At 41.1% G+C, this 19,648-nt stretch overlaps 1 protein-coding gene across 4 annotated transcripts in view; it reads left to right on the forward strand.

Moving 5' to 3' along the window:
• The first annotated feature begins 1,880 nt into the window (after window positions 1–1,880).
• Window positions 1,881–19,648, forward strand: part of Adnp (activity dependent neuroprotector homeobox) — a 30,666-nt gene continuing 12,898 nt past the window's right edge. Inside the window, exons 1-2 of one of the 4 annotated variants that reach the window (XM_026390938.2) lie at window positions 1,881–1,947; window positions 3,933–4,107. In XM_026390938.2, the coding sequence (XP_026246723.1) occupies window positions 3,940–4,107 (168 nt within the window). In that variant the 5' untranslated portion in view covers window positions 1,881–1,947; window positions 3,933–3,939. Of the gene's footprint in view, window positions 1,948–3,932; window positions 4,108–19,648 lie in introns of those variants that run through there. The other 3 variants (XM_026390940.2, XM_026390941.2, XM_077799620.1) reach the window with 3 other exon arrangements.

Below are 19,648 nucleotides of genomic sequence, written 5' to 3' on the forward strand. Positions count from 1 at the left end.
CGCTCAATCACGTGCTTCCTTCCCACACCTTTTAACAAAATTTTCCAGCTGTTGTTTTCCATTGAAATACTGATTTCACTTTTAAAGATGTATTTTATCACAATTGCAGAAATTAATGGAATACCATGTTAAATGAAGGTTTGTTAAACTTGCTTAGGCATCATACTTCTTTAAGTCAGATTCTTGGGCATGGTAAGTATGACTGGAAACTCTCTGAGCTTGTAACGTTACAGTATTTACAGACCACATATTGGAAAACAATGGACTTGGTATCTTTACAATTGATATTTATTACTTTTAAATACTTTTAACCTATTATATATTCTCAGATGCACATAAAAGATGGGTTTTAAAATGTTGAGACAATGTATTGGTTGGGGTTGACCTACAATTACAAACTGCATCCGTGTTGACGTGCTGTCCTGTTATGCGAGCACTAGAAGTCACTGGCCCTAGGACTTCAAGGTGTTTTTTAAGGTTCTTGAGGAAACTCGGAGGCAACATCACTTTGCATCCTTGGGCTTCACCATTCGGTGGTTTCAAAACACTAGGGATCCCACTTGTTTCCTTCAGGCCAAAGAGAAGAGTCCATCACTTTGACTTGGAAGAATGTCAAGAGCAGGCCTTCTGTAAAACTCAGCCCGGTCCACGAGTGCCCCACCCACAGACGGGTCCAGACGTCCATGGGGTTGTCTCATCTCCAGTGGGTGTGCGAAGCACGAGGCCCTCACACCTCCTTAAAGGCAGGAGGCGTCAGTCGCTACTGGCAGGTATCCCTGCCCCTTCCTGCTGTGGCCCAGCCCATGAGCGCGCGCGCCTCCCAGCACGTGGAGCCGCCCCGCTGCCCCGCACACCCCTCCCGCCAGATGTAGTCCAGGCCCAGCTGGGCCCGCGCAGGGATCCCCAGCACGGCCACCTGACTGAGTGCTGGGCGTGCTGCGGCCCGCTGCTTCTGCCTCCGCCGCCGGCGCTGCGGCCAGAGGAAGTCGCCCGCGGAGCACACGGGCCCCGAGAGCGCACTGCGGCCATTATCCGCGGCGCCTCCTAGTGGGTCAGTGGCAAATCCTCCTGGTTCTCGCGAGAGCTCCCCCTCAGTGGGGATTATATAATTTCCCCTAGGCGGGGGTGGGGTGCTGGGGCACACTCCCTCAGAAAAAGTTGGGTGCAAGCACAGATGGGGATAGGAGAGTTGTCCCTGGGGGGCACAGGGGGAAGGGGTACTGTCCCCCACTCCCCCCCCCACTTAGCTGGACAATGAGTCCTCTTATGCTAATGAGGTACTTACGTCACTTCCGCTCTTTCTCGGCCGCCATTTTGGCTAGGGCAGGTTCGGGGACTCGCTCCGAGGCGCTTGTATTGTCTGCCGAGGGGAGACGCGGGATCGGCCCCCTCCCCCGCCCGTTGCCGCCGCCGCCTCCGCCGCCCCGGTCTCCCCTCCGCCGCCCGCCGGGATCCATGAGCTGAACTCCCGCCCCCCGGCCGCCGCCATCTTGTGCCCCCTCCCCCTCCCGCAGGCAGCGCTAAGGGGGATTTTGGCGTCTCCTCAGACACAGCTCCCTCTCTCGGTCCCCGCAGCCGCGGAGCGAGAAGAGCGCGGCCGCCGCCCGCCCGCCCGCGCCGGTGAAGCCGCCGCTCCCACACCCTCCGTCTCCTCCCTCCGCCCCTCCTTTGTCTGCACCGCTCGACGACGCTGCCGCCGCCGCCGTCGCCCGCGCGGGGACTGGAGGGAGCCGCTCGCGCCGCCGCCGCCGCCCGCCGCTCTGCTGCGCCCGCCGCGCCCCCCGGCAGCAGCCGCGGCCGCGGCGCGAGCCGGTGCCCGCCGAACCAGAGCGCGACGAGGCCCGGGGCGCGCCCTCGCCGCCACCGCCGTGCCGCCGCCATCCGCCCGCCGCCGCCGCCCGGCCCCCGAGCACGCCGGCCCCGCGCGCGCCTCGAGGCCGAGTCAAGGTAAGCCGGCGCGCGGACCCGCGGCCCTGCCCTGCCCTGCCCTGCCGCCCGGCCCGGGCGCGGGGCGCATTGTGCTCGCGTTGCCACCGTCCACGCACACACACGCTCCTTTGCATACTCCGCTGCCCGCGGGCCGCCAGTCCAGGCGCGAACCGCTACCCCTGCCCAGGTCGGGGGTCCAGGCGCCTCCTCCTGCAGCCCGACCCCCTTCTCTGCCCCGCGAGCCCGCCGAGGCCGGCGGCCAACCTGGCCACCCGGGGCTTTTGCAGCTAATGGCATCTCCCCGCACCCCGCCCCCAGCCAGACCGAGCTTCTCCCATCCCTGGAACTAATCCCTTCCGCCCCTCCCCCAAACGAGCCCCCCACGCACACCCCAGTGCTCGGAACGAGCCTTCTGCCAGATCTACCCACCCTTAGCTGGGGGAGGGGGGAGTAGGTTGGGGGGCGGGGAGCATGCACGGCAAGGAGTGAAAGTCTTTGCCTCCCCAGAGCAAACCTGCCTCCCCAACATGCCAGCTTCCCTCCAGTCCTGACCACAGTCAGCCACCCGCTTTCTCAATCTCAGCTGCCTGGTCAGCACGGCCTCTTAGAAGCTTTCTGAGCCCCAACTTTGCAGTAAGATGGCAGAAAATGGAAATTCAAAAAGCTACGAAAAGATTTTTTTTTTTTTAATGAAATGAATGGGAAGTTTTTTGAGCACCCTCTTATTCTCCTGTTTTTCTCTGGGCTACCTCCCTGCTCCCCTCCGCCCCCCACCCTAGATGTCTTGTCTACTGGAAAAGGCGCGATTGCTTCTCTTCCTCTTCTGTCCAAGATCGGGGTCTAAAGTCTAATATCCTTTTTAGCCACATACTCACACCCACACTAAGTCTTCTTAATGTTCTTGCATTCACCAGTTCCTCTGGACAGTTCTTGCCATAACCCCATTTCACAGACAAAGGCTTAGGAGGGAAAAGAACCAAACTGTTTCCTGTGTTTGCCATTTTAATGCTGTCCATCCCCTCACACCCAGTACCCATCCCTGATGCTTCTTGTGCCTGTGTCTTGTACCTTCAAATTGGGAGGGAAGAGGGGAAAAATCTCTTGGATAGCTTGATACAGTTTCTTTATAAATCTGCATTGTTGCTTCTGGTTTATGGCCATGAAGAAAATACCAGCCCCCACCCAAAATGCACCGCAGCCAAGTCGGCTAAAGGCGATGAGTGTTGGAGTCAGTAGGGGGCGCATTCTCTGCACTGGGTAAGGCTGCAGAGGGGGGAAGGGCCCCAGAGCTAGAACAGGATGTGCTTCACAGCGCCTTCTACAGACCATGGGAAAATGGGCCCAGCAAGACACACAATTTGCACTCTTAGTTGGTGAGCTGACAGCAACATGGCGAAGGATTGAGTCAAGAGCAGTGATTTTACTTCTTTTAAGAAATCCACTCTGCATTTTGAAAGTTTTCTCTTTACTTTTTCAAAACTGTTGACCCTCAGACAATCCATACTTGTTCTTGATGAATCACCTTGGCACATCCTTGGGTCATAGATTCCCTTTCTCTGGGATTCTGGAATTCTCCCTGTCAAAATATCTCTCCATGGTCAGGTGGTAAAAGGGAAAATTTTAAATCTGAGAGGAACAGGTTTGGGGCATTGCTGATTGGTTCAAATCCTTGTAGTTCAAATCTTTCCAACTCTTTGAGAGTTAAAAGTCATCCTTGAGGGATGTTAGGTTTTTGTGGGGTGTTAATTTTCATAAGCATGATAGATGGGTGTCACGATTTGCAAAGCTTTGTTGGTAAATATCAAGCCCATGTTGAGTTCTTCATTGTCAGACTCAACAGCTGATTGTAAAATTTTGCTTCCTTCCAACTTTGTACTTGTGCTTGCCATGTTATGTCAGTAGCCAACCACCTTTGCAAGTGTTGACACCAGTCTTCTGTGAGCACCCACTTTCTTAGGGTGTGTTGATTTCTATAGATTTTACTCCTCTTATTATTTCCATAGGTGTGAGATGCACATTGCGAAACCTAGGCCCCAGCTTTTACACCATGATGCACAGGGTTGTACTTTTTGTACTGAACTGATAGGTGGCCTAGTGGTTATGCCCTGTACTGCCATTTTGAGGATCTGGACTTCGTTTCCTGCCTTGCTCTTTGGACTACATTGTCAATTCACACCGGTGGGTATATTCATTTTGAAGGGTGGGGACTGCAGCAACAGGGGAGCCAGAGATTTCTTCCTCCTTGGTCACCACCAAAGCCAACACTTCCAAAATTTCAGCCTAGCCACGATTCCTCAAGGAATCTGTTAGAGCTGGTTGCAGTAGTTGGGTTTTAAACACTTAATGTAAGAAATGACATATGGCTTGTTTAAGAAAATTTTAAAGTTGCTAAGATTGTAATAATTGCATTATGCATTCTTATGTATAATGTTTGAGTTCTCAATTACTGCTACTTTGATAACCAATCTCAAGAGTCAATAAGCTTCTAAAAGCTGATGAGATGGGCTGGGGTGTGTAGAAAGTTGAGAATATGCCTTTCTGTGAACTCCTCCTTTCTACAAAAGATTGATGGTGGTGTTGATACTTATGGATCCTTTAAGGCTTTGTTACAAGTATCTTAAATAGATATGCCAAGACACATTTATGGGAAACCAGTGGATGTTTTTGATACATAGTTCATCAGTTGGGTTTTAAAGTGAAATTTTCTTTGGACTATTGCTACCAAGTAACGTTTTGGTGAGTGAACAGGAGATAGCTTGGTTCAGGTATTTCTCTAGAAACTACATTGCTTTTGTAAATTTTTAGTAATTACAGAATCTAATACTTAATATAAATAGTATTATTTGTAGTGTAAGAGTAGTTAGTATTTGTTAAACAGACATAATTTTGACCTGAATTTAGTGTTTGATATACGGTTAACATAAGTTCTTGAAGTAAGTAATTTGAAGACACCTTGTTAGAGGTGAAGTTTGTGAAGATATTTTTGTTTGATTTAGCAAATTATAAATAAAATACAGTTGGTAAGTGATATCCTTGGTGGTAATAGCTATTTTCCCCTTACAGGAAAATTTGTTGTGAGGTTTGGCATGTATTCTACCAATTTTAAAGGTATCCTGGTGTTTAAGCTCATAAATAAAAAAGTAAAACAACTGGGCTTGAAGGCTGGAGTTTACATTAGGTAAACTGAAAATTCATTAATTTTAGTACATAGCCTCAGTTAACTAGAAAATGGAAGTTGTATGTAATCGAACTTTTTTAAGTCAAAATTTCTTCTTTATCTTGACCCATACTGAAAAATGTCCTGACTCCTGACTGTAGAGTCTGCTGTATATTAAAACTAACCAAGTCTTTGGCTTTTAGGTTTTATGGCCCCTATAATAGGACATATAGTGAGTTGGGCTATGAATCTCTGATGACTTCTGGTCTTGTCAATCCTGGAAGTCGTTGATTTTTAAACATATCCACTATGAATTGCCTTGTTTAAATTTCTTTACCTCTTTAAGCCAGAATGCAAGAAAATTTCTGGTACTATTTACATTAACTAAAACTTCACAGTGTCGAATGGATTGTTTCAGTGCCACTTCCAAGTCATCAACCAGTGGGGTTTTATCAAGTGAAAACAGCTGTTTGATTTTTATGGTAATGAACTTATATTTATTATTTATATTCGATTACTAAAAGCTTAGGTATGTAAGGTGTACTACATATGATATTGTTGCTGCCTTTAGAGCTCACAAATTTTGAAAGTATATTTGTATTTAGAAAATCAAAATATTCAGAAATATGTTGGTTCATTATTGATTGATATATTACTGATTACATATTTAGTTGTCAAAATTGTGATTTAATAGGGAAGACAGGGCTGTTTTAAAGGAGAAAGCAGGGACTGATTTTGGTAGAAAAGGGAGGATGATAAAGTGAAACACTTGGGAATTTATTCTTCTGAGAATCATGAGTAACAAAATAGCATGAGAGAGCCTGGAAGGGTGAGTCCGTTAATTGAGGGAATTGTGTGCACATACAGACATACCTAAAAAATATAGTTGGGATTTAGAGTTAGAAGTGATTGTCATTTTATTATATACAACTAAAACGTTAGGGAAGGTCATTTGGGGTTAATACATGTAGGGGTGAAACGTTATAGTTAAACTTGATAGATTTTTCTTAGATTTTTTAATTAACTATTGAAATCTTAGTGGAATAAGCATTTGTAAATTATATGATCATGAACAAGAGTTAAATTTTTATTTTTTAACATTAGAATCTAATTTGTGGTTTTCAACAAAGTGCCCATGTCTGTTGTGCAATAAGCCACAAGATCAACCTGAACTTGCAGAGAACTTTAAAGGAATGTCATAAAGCCTGTTATGTCTTACAGAAGGAGTAAAATACCTCAGTGAGAGTTAGACTTTCATATACTTACCTGAGAGGCACATACGTTAGGGCACACACACCTATGGATATGATTTAACTAGATTCAGAACGCTCAACATGTTATCAGTGTCGCATAAATTTACAAAGTTTTCTTCCCCTAGTTTTGTGAGAACTGGGGTGTCACTCTGGAGCTGTTGCCGTGCTTTGCTGAGGCGTATTGCTGTCAGTTACACTTTTGTGGTGTTTGAAACCAAAGCTCAAGCCCCACACTGAACTGATGAACTGAATTGATATTTGAATGTGAAAGCGTTTTTATATATGAGTAACAAAATAGCATGAGGGCCTGGTAGGAGGAGTGTACATGTATATATATCTATCTCTATCCCATAATTGGCCCTTTCCACCCTGATCCTTGAGACACTTTGTATGATAAGCCGTCCTGTTGTGCCCAGCCTATGCTGCCTTTGTGACCTCATGGTTTTTGTTGTTTGCCTGTCCTGTTAATTAGATAGTGAGGGGAGCATGGTTGTGTTCCCAGTTTCTCAGTGTCTTAGTACTCATTACACCTGCTTTTTGTGGTGGTTCACCTTTGCTGTCAGCCAGTTTAAGACTAGCTCAAGTGAGAATCCATATTCTGCTTCACTGGAAGGAAAAGGCTCTTCTCACATATTATCCTGTTTCTCAAACTGGGAATATATATATCAGTTAGATTATACAGAGATATAAACATTCAGAGTGACAATTTGAGAATGCACAGTTTTATTCTTTTCAGTGGAAAATGAAAAACTCCTATTAATATTTCAGTTCTGAGTTCCCTCATCTCAGTGTATGAATTCACTGTTCTCTCTTGAGTTCTTGAGAGGTAGCCCCTAGCTTCTTTGGGATTATTGATTTCTTCCTTAGTTCCAGGACAGCTGCTAGAAAAATCCTGGAACCTATCAAGAATTTCAGCAGCATTTCAGAAATAAGGTTTAGAAAATAAGAGAGCATGGAAGATAGTTTTCAAAAGGGAAGACTTTCCTGAACAAAAAACAACTGTTAAGGTTTAAAATTCAGCTTGAAAACGTGCATAGTTTTTAAAAGAATCATACATTATTTGATCAGCCTTTAGAATGAAAAATAAATCTCTGCACATTCTAATACTTTCCTCCAGGAAGGGTATAGATTTGTAATTGAGTCACTTAGCTGTGGGTTGTTTGTGTGTCATTTCTCATGTGCCTTTAATAAGCATGAATCTATTAAGTGTAAAGGCCCATTGCTGGCTGGCTTTTATGGTATTATAAAACAACATTGGTGGTTTGCCAGTTTTACTTTCCAAATACTTTTTAAACCATTCTCAATTCTCTCAGTACTCTCCTTGTTTGACAAGTAGGGAAATCGAGGCACCATCCCATAATGAACTGAGCCACAGAATATGTCTGGGCTGGTTCCCAGGCCTGTTCTTGGAATACAGGCCTTTATACTGTTCCTCTGAGCTATTTGGCTAATGAGGACTCAGACAAATGCTTCATATTTTTGTAATGCCGTTTTTTGCTTATATATCAGCTTACACTCAAGGATTCCAAGTAGGCTCTGCAGTTAAAGAAGTTGGTTGCCCCCAAAGGGAAGTATGGGTGTAGAGTGTGCAGTGGCATTTAGTTGAAATAGCATGTCTGGTTTGACGTTAACCTGTGTGCGGGTGTAAAAAGAAACCTAATGAAGGGCCTCTTGCCTTTCTCAGTGTTTTGGTTTAGGGCACTCTTATTCCTTCTCTCCTCGGAACAGTTATTTTTGCTTATATGAATCAGTCAATCTCTCTCTCTCTCTCCCACTCTCTCTTTCTCTCTCACTCTCTCAACTCTCTGTGCTCCATTTGAGAAACCTGTTCCTCCCTTTAAAATCTATAAACCTCTCCCTTTTTGGTGAGAGCTGGTAACTTAGTTGAAAACCTTGGAAGTGGCCTCTTTCTTAAAACCTGTCAGATCTTCTTAATGAAGAAGCTGTCTGCTGGAAACAGGGCAGAATTAAAATATTAAATTAGAATTGTAAATTTATGTTGACAAAATTCTTGTTCTTATGAAGAGGTGAACTGAGCCTGAGAGTGTCCCGGTGCAAAGAGTACTCAACATTTTGGTTCAAGGTCAGTTATACTTAAAAATGACAATAAGAAAAATACTTATCCAGGGAACGAGTGAAGATTGAGTCATGAAGTGGCAAAGCCTGCTACAAAAATAATATTTGCCGGTAAATGAATGGATCTGGAGACTATCATGCTAAGTGAAATAAGCCAATCCCCCCAAAAAAATCAAATGTTGAATGTTTTCACTGATATGTGGAAGCTAACCCCCAGTAGTGGGTTGCGTAGAAGTTCAGTGGCAATGGGGATTGAAAGGAAGGGAGGAGGGATGGGAAAAAGAAAGAGGGTAGAATGAATCTCACGTAACTTTCCTGTGTATATACATGAATATGCCACAGTGAACCTTTCCATTGAGTACATCAACAGAAATGAATTTTTTTAAACATCATTATTTGATTTTTACGTGGTGCTAAGAATCGAACCGAGTGCCTCACGTGTCCTAGGCGAACGCTCTACCACTTGAGCCACAACCCCAGCCCCAGAAATGAATTTTTTAAAAAACTGTAGGTGAATGGCTGATCAATAGAGGGAAGGGAGTAGAGATGGGAAAGAAAAAGAGAGGTACTGGGATCTGAACTAGATGATATGTTCCATGCTTAATTATTACATCAAAATGGATTCTACTGTCATGTATAAGTAGAAGAACCAATTTAAAAAATTACAGATTAGCCAAAACAAGAAACTAAAAATAACTTGAAATCCCATCAAAATTTTTTTTATTCCCTAGGAATAAACGCTTATTTATTCACTTATTATTAAAATGTACTTGTTGGTTGTATTGTTTGGTAACCTGCTTTGTTACTTAACACCATATGAGTACAACTATTTTTCCAATTTTAAAAAAATGCTTTTGAAAAACTGTTTGGGTTAAGCCTAGACTCTGGGATATAGTTTAGAAATGAGAGCATGGTTTATAAAAATTACTCTGATTCAAGAATGATGAAAAATACATTTCCCATTAATTTGGGGAGATTATTTCTCAGTGGTTTTGATAGAACATGAAAAATTTATTACTAGAGAATCAAAGTAACTTTTTGTCTTATACCATTTAGATGCAAAGATGTGGCATGTTTCTATAGTGATTATAAATGGGCATATCTGCTTGTCCTCTTAAGCCCACTTGTGAGTTATTTCCCTTTTTCACGTTTCTCTTAAGCCTGTGAAATTCTTTCTTAAGTAGCAGAGTGCTGAAGTCACTCTTGATGATGTATCCCTGCCTTGCTGCAATACCTGTTTAAAAGTGAAATGAGAAGTGTTCCCCATCTCACACACTCCCCAAATCTAGATTGGAGCATTGGAAATTGTGTTCAGTCTTATCCAGGCGTGTGACTCACACCTGTAGTCCCAGTAACTCGGGAGGCCAAGGCAGGAGATTGGCAAGTTTGAGGCCAAACTCAGTAACTTAGCGACGTTCTATCTCAAAAACGGATGTGACTCAGTTGTTAAGTGCCCCTGGGTTCATTCCCCAGTGCCCAAAACAAAGAAAAAAGAAAGTGTCTTCAGTCTTTTTTTTTTTTTTTCCCTGTAAGCAGTAAGGCATCTCTTCTCCCCACGCCCACACATACCCTTTTTATATAAAATTTTATGTGAACTCAAACTGATGAAGGTTTAAGGAGTCAGACTAGAGGTTGCTCGGCTTTCACCTTCTCCTTCAGGGGTCATCTTCCCCTCCATCAGTATATATATATTACACTTCCTCGTGACAATAACCTGAAAACCACAGGTTCCATCAGTGTACTAGAAATTCCTGGTGATCATGGTTAGGCTTGTTGTCTGAAATCTAGTCAAAGTAGCAGGAGAAGCAGCGGTACAATAGCAATTTCCAGTTATTGGCAGTTATTGGTATGAATGTCTTAAAAAGGGAGTAACCCAGGGCTGGGGTTGTGGCTTAGCACTCACCGGTAGAGCACTTGCTTAGCATATGTGAGGCACTGAGATTGACTCTCAGCACCACATAAAAATTAATAAAGGAGTAACACATGTATTGAAAAAAATAATAATTTGCAAAATCTTGATCACACCTTGATGTTTCTACATAACTGCAAGTCACTAGGTTTATGTACAGCAGTTGTTGGTGTTCTAATGCATAAGCATATTAAATACCACTGAGCTTGTTAAAGTTAAGAATATGCTAACTAACTTGAATGCCTCATAGGGATGCATTTAAAACACTGCAGAAAAGCACTGCTTTGTGTAAATACAAATGTACATCTGCTTCTCAGGAAAAATAATAGTCCAAGTTTATACCCTCGTATTTTACTCAGAATACTAAGAATTTTCAAAGTGATTATTTCAGAATCTGATCTGGTTTAAGGTAATAATGGTTATTGCTTTAAGCATTAACTTGCATCATTTCATTTAATCTTTCTGACATTGGAACAGTGGAGTAGTGTCTTTCTGGTTTTACATAAGGAAACAGACCTCTAGGCTTTTGGATCACAAAGCTAATAAGTCTCAGAGCATAAACACATCTGTCCAGTTCTAGGGTAGATTTTTCATCATCATATCTTAGCATCATTTCTAGCAAAAAACAGTGTTATGTGCCATGTTACCCTAAGTCAACTTAAAGAAGTTAGACTGTAAGGTAAAAGAAATTTTACACGGGGCTCATAGGTCAAGTAAATTTTTGTCCATGAAAACAGGAATCTTCTAGGAGAACACAAACTTTAATTTAGGCTATAAAGATATCCTTGAAAAGGTTCTTTTTGGGCTGGGGATGTGGCTCAAGCGGTAGCGCGCTCGCCTGGCATGCGTGCGACCCGGGTTCGATCCTCAGCACCACATACCAACAAAGATGTTGTGTCCGCCGAGAACTAAAAAATAAATATTAAAAATTCTCTCTCTCTCCTCTCTCACTCTCTCTTTAAAAAAAAAAAAAAAGAAAAAAGAAAAGGTTCTTTTTTCCTTTCTCTGTGACCTCTGTGTCATACCTAAGACAGTGATGGTTTCATGGACCTTCCAGATCCCTCGGGTGACTCTGGCTAAGTGTGGTGTCCACTCCAGCCTTTCTTAATGGAACCTGCTGATCACAACCAGAGTCATCCTCTGAAGGTACCATTAAAGTCATATCACTTCTTGGGGCTGGGAATGTAGCTCGGTCGTAGAGCCCTTGTCCAGCATTCCTGAGTTCAGTTCCCAGCACCACTACCAGAAAATGTCCTGTCACAGCACTTCTCTATTTCAGTACCTGCAGCCTCTCAGATGCCTTGCAGACATGCAGTGAACTGCAGCTCCTTATTCAAGTCCTTCTAACTTGAACTGGTCTTTCCAACCTTGTCATGATCACTCAGAAGCTTGACCAGCAGCCATTCTGACTATGCAGTAGTTCCTAGAACTTTCTGATTTCCTCCCTGTGGCACTGTGCCAGTTTTTTGCAATAATATTGAACAGATACTCAACCTAGCTTAGCAACTTCAACTCAGTAACTACTTCCACTCTCTGTGTTGAGGAAGAACTTTCCCTCCTCTGAAGCTTCCTAGTACTTAGTTGGTGATGCATTACTGTATTTATGGAGCATTACGTCTGCATGCCTTTTCTAGGCAAGTACTCCTCATTGATGTGGGTACTAGAGATGGAGCTAAAAATCCAAGCGGTGTCTTTGTTCTGTTCTGTCATGAGGATTGAACCCAGCAGTGCTTTACCGTTGAGCTACATTACCAGCCCTTTTTATTTTTTGAGACAGGGTCTTGCTAAGTAGCTTAGGACTTCTCACTAAATTGAGGAAGTTGGCCTCAAATTTGGGATCCTCTTGCCTCAGCCTCCCAGGTAGCTGGGATTACAGATAGATGCCTCCACACTTGATTAACAGTATGTTTTTAATGGACCTTCTTAAATAGTGGGATGGCAACCTTGTCCTGCATATTTTAAGAGTTCTATTTAGTGCATCAATTGAGATCATGAAAACTAATCTGCTGAAAAAACATACATTGTAATTATATTATACAGGCATGAGTACCTCTTTACTAACTGTATAATTTATAGTTTTAAGTCATTTTTTCTAAATCTGTGATTAGCATTTAAAATAAAGCTTTTAAATCCCAGTATGATTATAAGTTTAATGACTGATAACGTTATAAACCATGCTATTATTTACCGTTTTATTGTTGGTCTATTAATAAACTACACCAACATGAAGAAAAACAAACCTTGCTTAAAGAACCATTAATTTTTTTTTCATTCTGCTACCTTTCGTAAGGATTCCTGTTTCCCCCTCCCCCAGGACCTTTATCCTTTTATAATTCTACTCTTGTAACTAAATGAAACTTTAAATTATCTTATTTATTTATTTGTTTGTTTTTTGCTACAGCGGATTGAACCCAGGGGCTCCTAACGACTGAGCTGCATCTCCAGTGGTCTCCCCCCCCCCCTTTTTTTTTTGTTTTGTTTTTTGAGACAAAGTCTCAAAAGTTGCTTAGGCCTTCAGTCTGCCAAGCTGCTGAAATCACAGGCATGTGCCACCACACCTGGCTTATTTCTTTCTTTATTTCTTTTTTCATTTTTGATTGAACAAGGAGCTTCTCTGAAAAGTGCTTTTTTGTGATGCCACGCTAGGCTGAAAAGCATTGAGCTTCTCATTGAAATGCCTCCAGCTGTATTAGACCTGTTAGTCAAGGCAGAGCCAATCAGGACCTTTGTTGCCAAGGGTGATGTGTTACACTCTTCTGGCTTCTTGACGAGGAGCGTGTTTACCAAGATAGTGAACTCTGGTTGGTCGGTGGGTCAGTCAGTCAGTCTTAGTACTTAAAGTTTTGGGGCCACCCAGATTCCATAGAATCACTCATTTAACAATATCCAAAATGGTCTGGACATTTGTAAAGGCCTCAGTTCTGTCCTACATCCAGAGACTTGCTCTAGACAATCTGTCATGTTCCAGGGAATCTTAACAAATGCATAGTAGTCATAGCTTTGACACATCCCCATCAATGATAAATGCCTCTGGTTTTGAACACAAGCTGCTCTGCTGCTATTAAAATTGAAGCATACTTTATCTGCTTTCATAGTCATTGCTGTTCCCTTAAATTTTTTAACAGCTACATTTTAAAAAGTTGTCTTTAATTTTATTTATTTATTTTTAATATTTTTTGGGTGTTGATGGACCTTTATTTTATTTATTTATTTTTATACGGTGCTGAGAATTGAATCCAGTGCCTCATACATGCTAGGCAAGCGCTCTACCACTGAGCCACAATCCCAGCCCATGTCTTTAATTTTAATAACAAAATTTCCTCTTAGCCACTTTAAAGTGCACAGTATGGTGGCATTAAGTTATACAATTTTTTATCTTGCAAAATTGAAACTATACAACCAATCTACTTTCTGTCTCTTAGATTGGACTATTCTTAAATACCTCATGAGTGGAATCATACTTTTGTGACTGGTTTATTTGACTTAGTATGATGTCTTCAAGGTTCATCAGTGTTTCTGGTAGCCACTTTTTTTAAAGTAAAAAGTGAAATTAATTTTAATAATATTTTGACCCTAATATATCTAAAGTATTATTATTTCAGCATAATCTAAAATGTTTTGACTTATCAGGTTCTTATTTTCATAATAAGTCTTAGAAATTGAGAGGGTATTTTATATTTTAAAAGCATATCTCAGCTGGGCATGATGGTTCATGCGTATAATTCCAGTGACTCAGGAGGTTGAGGCAGGATTACAAAGCCAACCTCAGCAACTTATCGAGACCCTGTCTCAAAATAAAAAATAAAAATGGCTAGGGATGGATTTTAGCTCAAAGGTGAAGTAGCCCTGGGTTCAGTCCCCAGTACTTTAAAAAAAGAAGAAGAAGAAGAAGCATGTCAATTCAGAGTAGTCACATTTCAGGTGCTTCATTAATCCTCTTATGGCTAGTATCTTACTGAAAAGCACTGTTTTTTTAATAAAAAATAATTTACAAAATTTTCAAGCTACTTTGGTTTTCTTAAACACTAAAATACATATATTCTATTTATATTGGAAAGGGAAAACAGAGCTGTGAGTAGTGCTCACTGTTAGAGCTGTTGCCTAGCATGTGTGAGGCTCTGTGTTCAATGTCCAGGACTAAATATATATATGTGTGTGTGTGTGTGTGTATGTATATATATATATATATATATATATATATATATATATGCGTGCGTGCATAAAAATCTGGAAGGATAAATTATATTAACAATACTTATTGCTTGCCTTCAGGTAAATTTTGTGGAGGTTATTTTTGCTTTCTGTATTTTGCATATTTGTTTGCTTTGGTAACGGCTTTATCGGGATTCATACAGTTCAAGGGATTTAACTCAGTGGTAGACCTCCTGCCCTAGCATGTGTGAGGCCCTGGTGGGTTCAATCCCAATATTATCACCCCAGAAAGAAACCTAGTAGTACCATTTAGAAAGCAATCTCCTTTCCAACTCTCTTGGCCATAATCTCCTTTCTGTGTCTGCACATGTGCCCATTCAGGACATCTTGTATAAACAACCATACAATATATGACCTTTTGTCACTGGGTTCGTTGACTTATTTGCAGGGTTCAGCTTTGCTGGAGCATATATTAATACTTTATTCCTTTTGTCACTGAATCATATCCCATTATATGAATATATTCTCCATCAGTTAGTTTTTAAGTTGTTTCTACTTTGGAGGCATTATGAATAATGCTGCTGAGAACACACATGTATAAGTTCTTGTGTGGACGCATGTTCTTGTTTTCTTATCCATTTGGAACAAAAAGAACCTTTATTTGGAAGAAGGAGGTTGGGGTAGTTGAGTGGAATAACCTCCTACTAATACCTCCTTCCAAACAAAGGAAAGGGGTGTCAGAGCCTCTGCAGCTTTCAGAAGAACATGCATACTGAGGATAAGCAATGGGAAGGTAAAGGAGGAACAAGCAAGAGACATCTGCTTTTTGAAAAACTGTGGTGTCAAGGATGCCAAGGTTGTGGTTTTCCTTTTTCAAAATAGTACCATTGTGATTTGGACAGAGAAAGGTACTGCATATGTGACTATCTAGTAGCTGTTGACATTCAAAGTGATAAGAGCATTGTAAGACAAGTGTTCACAGAGCTGAGTTGTTTCCATTCTTTTCTGGATGTGATGGGATCATCCAACTGACCTTGGATGTATATCTCATCTAATCTCTGTATCACCACTTGTGCTCTGTAGCTATTCAATACTTTAAGACCATTTCAACTTAGCGTGTTGAAGTTGTGGTATTCTCAGATGTAAGTGTATAGCATGCTGTTTGTAATGAATGTTAGATATTAGAACCTAACCAGCATGGGCAGTGGGAGGAGCACCACTGCACCACGGACCTGGGTATGACCTCAAGACCCAGCTCTCTCAAAGACAAGTAGTTGATTGACCTGCTTGTGTGCTAATCTTTAAAATGAGGAAAATTCACATTAGGCGACCTTTAGGTTTCTTTCAGTGCTACTTTTTGATAACAGATTTCAATTAATATCATGAGGAAAATGAATCTTTTTGCCGCCTTTTTCATTTTAACAGAGTGCTCATGTCCCTACAGCTGAGAAACTGAAAGACTGGAGATTGTTGAAATAAAAGTATTGAGCTGGAGTGGGGCTCCTGGTAGAATGTTTGCCTGGCATGGATGAAGTCATGGATTCCATCCCCAGCTCTGCAAACTACAACAACAAAAAAGTATCTTTTTTTTCTTTACTAGCTGAACAAGCTAACTGAAAAGGGCAGCTCAAGTGTTGTTGTGTAAAGGTTTATTTGGGGCCTGGGGATGTGGCTCAAGCAGTAACGCACTCGCCTGGAATGCGCCGGGCGCTGGGTTCAATCCTCAGCACCACATAAAAATAAAATAAAGATGTTGTGTCCACCAAGAACTAAAAAATAAATATTAAAAAATAAACAAATAAAGGTTTTAATTGGATATAGTCATATGGGAAGTAGCCACTTGCAACACAAATGCTTATTTCAGGAGCACGACTTTAAAGAATAATAGGTTGATTGAATTATGTCATGTGCATGCACAAATGTGTCAATGAATCCCACTATTCTGTGTTATTATAATGCACAATAAAAAAAAAGTTTAAAAATAATAATGTCCAGAATTCGCTCTTTCATTTGTCCCATCCAGTGTAACAGTTTATGCAAGGTACAAGGAAAATCGATAAATGAGAGCCCAGCCATTGGGGGAGAATGGCCTATAAAAATCACAGGAGTGAAAAAAAAAAGCATGGTTAGCTGGTAGAAGGGGGAAGAATTGGAAAGGCATGGGTAGGGGGTGTCTTAAAACTTTGAAAGGCTATCGTGTGACTAGAGAATTATTCAACAGCTGAATTAAAAGCAATATACACTTTATAAAACATTGTAAAAAGTGAACTTTTGAAATGAGCTGTTGGGTATAAGAGTATTCCCCTTACAGTGACCAAGCAAAGAGATGATGGCTCTTTGGAGCCGGGTTGTTGGTGGAAGGGGTTCACTCACTGTTTTAGAAAATCACCAAAAATCCTATAAATATTTTTGTATAGGATGCTGTGTTTAGACACATATTATCATCTTGCCTTGCATAAACTTAGTCTCCCTATTCCAGAAAGAGTTATAAAAACTTAATTGTAAAGAATTAAATAATTGAGATTTAAAATGTGAAGAAAATGGTCTTGAGTGTGTGTGTGTGTGTGTGTGTGTGTGTGTGTGTGTTTGTAGGCAATTTTGTGTGGTGTTTTATTAATTGAGTGTCTTTTATTACTAAACTGGGAGAAAAGTACAAGTCCAATACCGTTAGTGATTTAAAAGAGAAGAAAACGGAAATTAGTAACATTTTCTGTCTGATCTTGTCTTTATTGAGTATTCTGATATGATTATCCTAGCAATATAATTAATGTTCACTATTCAGATTTTAGCTTTCAGTACAAACGTGTCATCATTTGCAAAGTAGTTTTTCTTAGTCCTCCTGGCTTTCCAGAAAGCTCTCTGTTTTAGTCTCAGCTCTACTGTACATCTGCTTAGCTTAAGGAAAGAGGAGACCAAACTTTATTTTCTTACTTTTTGTAGTTTTATCATTCTGCCCGTAGATAGTCAAAAAATGATCTGTTACTTAGCTTTTTAGGATTGGAAGGTGGTGAAAGGAGGAGACCCCTGAGCTACCGTTCTGTGAAGAACTGCTGGCATCTTGCAGGTCTTCTGCCTGCATGCAGAAGAGTGAAAGAGGAGCTTCTGCTGCCCAGGGCTGTGTTTTAGAAAAAGATGGGATGGAGGATTGCTTTCAGGCTGGATGCAAGCTTTCAACTGGTCACTCACTGGAGGACTGTTCTAGCAAGGCTGTATAGGGTTCATTCATAAAAATATAACTATATACACTTTTTTACTGATAGTTTAGTTTAAATGTAGCACTTAGTGACACTCTTAAAGCAAATATAGGTGTTTGTGCTTGCTGCTTCAGCTGCAAGTCCCAGTAGAGTCAAGATAAGGGCTTACGGGTTACCATGACCACACTTTGACTCAGTGATTTTGTTGACAGGTATTGATCATGTGGCCATAGGAAAGAGACTACATGAATATGGGAATTGTATTTTATTCTGCAATAATGGTTTGTGTCATCCCTCCCCCTTTTCAGTACTGGGGATTGAACCCAGAGGTACTTCATCCACACACACCCCCTTTTTGATAAATGGGTCTTGCTAAGTTGCCAGAACTGCCTTAGACTTGGAGTCTTCTTGCCTCAGCCTCCCGAGTAGTTGGGATTTCAGGTGTGCCACAAGAAGATCTGTTCTCAAGAAGAAGAAGAAAGTGTTATCATGAGCAGCAGTAAAGTAACTGATGCTTTGATTCTCCTTATGAGAATCTTATTATAAATGCCTCCCCTTAGAAGATTGCCAGCATAACTTAGCATTTTAAGTTAGCCCATTGATTTAAAGAAACTTCAAAAATCTCTGGAACCTCAATGGGGGTTATGAGATCTTTAGGTAGATATTAGCTAGCATCAGCATTAATTGGAGTACTTCATTTTTAGTTCAGTATCAAGGGTCTGAGTTTCCTACTAATTTTCTGTTCAGCTGCCATTTTTCTTCACTAGTAGTAAGTAGCATCATTTCCAGCCTTTAAACCCCTTCTACCACTGTATTTTTCTTTGTAACTTTAATGTAGAAATATTAAAAAGACAGCATCACAGTATAAATGTATGTTCTGATCCTTTGAGCTTCCTGTGTGGACTCCTGCAACTTCATAAACTCATCAGACTAATTTTATTTATAGAGATTTTTTAGAAAACTGTTAAAATTTTGTTTTAATAGAATTGCCCACTGGGCACCAGAGTCTGCATCTCAGTAGACTGTCCCTTTGGCATAAATATATACCACTTTCTTGATTTGACTGTTAAGTGTTTCAAGGAGATTGAGGCTTAGAAGCAAGATATTTTTCCCTCTCCCTTTAAAATGTAACCATCTCTCTCCACTTTTTAATCTCTAATATTTCACTTAAGATTTCTTTGAAAATGAGGTTTCACAACTTTAAGAAAAAAAGGTGCACTGGTGTGTAGCTTAGTGGAGCACTGTCTAACATGAAAGAGACCCTGGGTCCCTTCCCAGCACTGCAGAAAAGTCGTGGATTGAAAAACCACTGGTTTGAGGGCTGGGGCTGGGGCTCAGTGGTGGAGCACTCACCTTGCACGTGCGAGGCCCTGGGTTCAATCCTCAGCACCACATTTAAAAAAAGAAAAAAAATACATATTTTTTAAAAAATATATACTCTTTAAAAAAAAAGGGAAACCACTTGTTTGGACTAAGCAGCTTGTGTTTAGGTGTTATCAGAAATAACGAACCATCCTTGTAGTTCTCAGTGTAAGAGCAGATTATACCTACAATGTATAATTGGACTCATTGTCATATTCGATGTTGTGTGTATACTGACATTAAATAAGCACCATATACTGTTGTTAGAAATTTTAGAGGGGCCGGAGTTGTGGCTCAGTGGTAGAGCACTTGCCTGGCATGTGTGAAGCCCTGGGTTTGATCCTCAGCACTGCATATAAATTAATTAAAACATCCATTTACAACTAAAAAAATACTTCTTAAAAAATTCTGGAAACATAAGTAAGAATGCACATTAAAATAAGAAAACGTTCTAGAAAACGCTGTATTCGATTTTTATTTGAAATAGCTTAATATGTAATATGGACACATTTAATTTGGAGGCTTGTTTTTCTTCCTGGTTTGATTTTTCTGTGCCTGGCCAAGGGTTTACAGGTGGTGTTGTATTGTGTCCTGCAAACTTAACCTAAGCTCCTAA

Source organism: Urocitellus parryii, chromosome 6, assembly GCF_045843805.1.
Source record: "Urocitellus parryii isolate mUroPar1 chromosome 6, mUroPar1.hap1, whole genome shotgun sequence".
NCBI classification, from domain to species: Eukaryota; Metazoa; Chordata; class Mammalia; order Rodentia; family Sciuridae; genus Urocitellus; species Urocitellus parryii.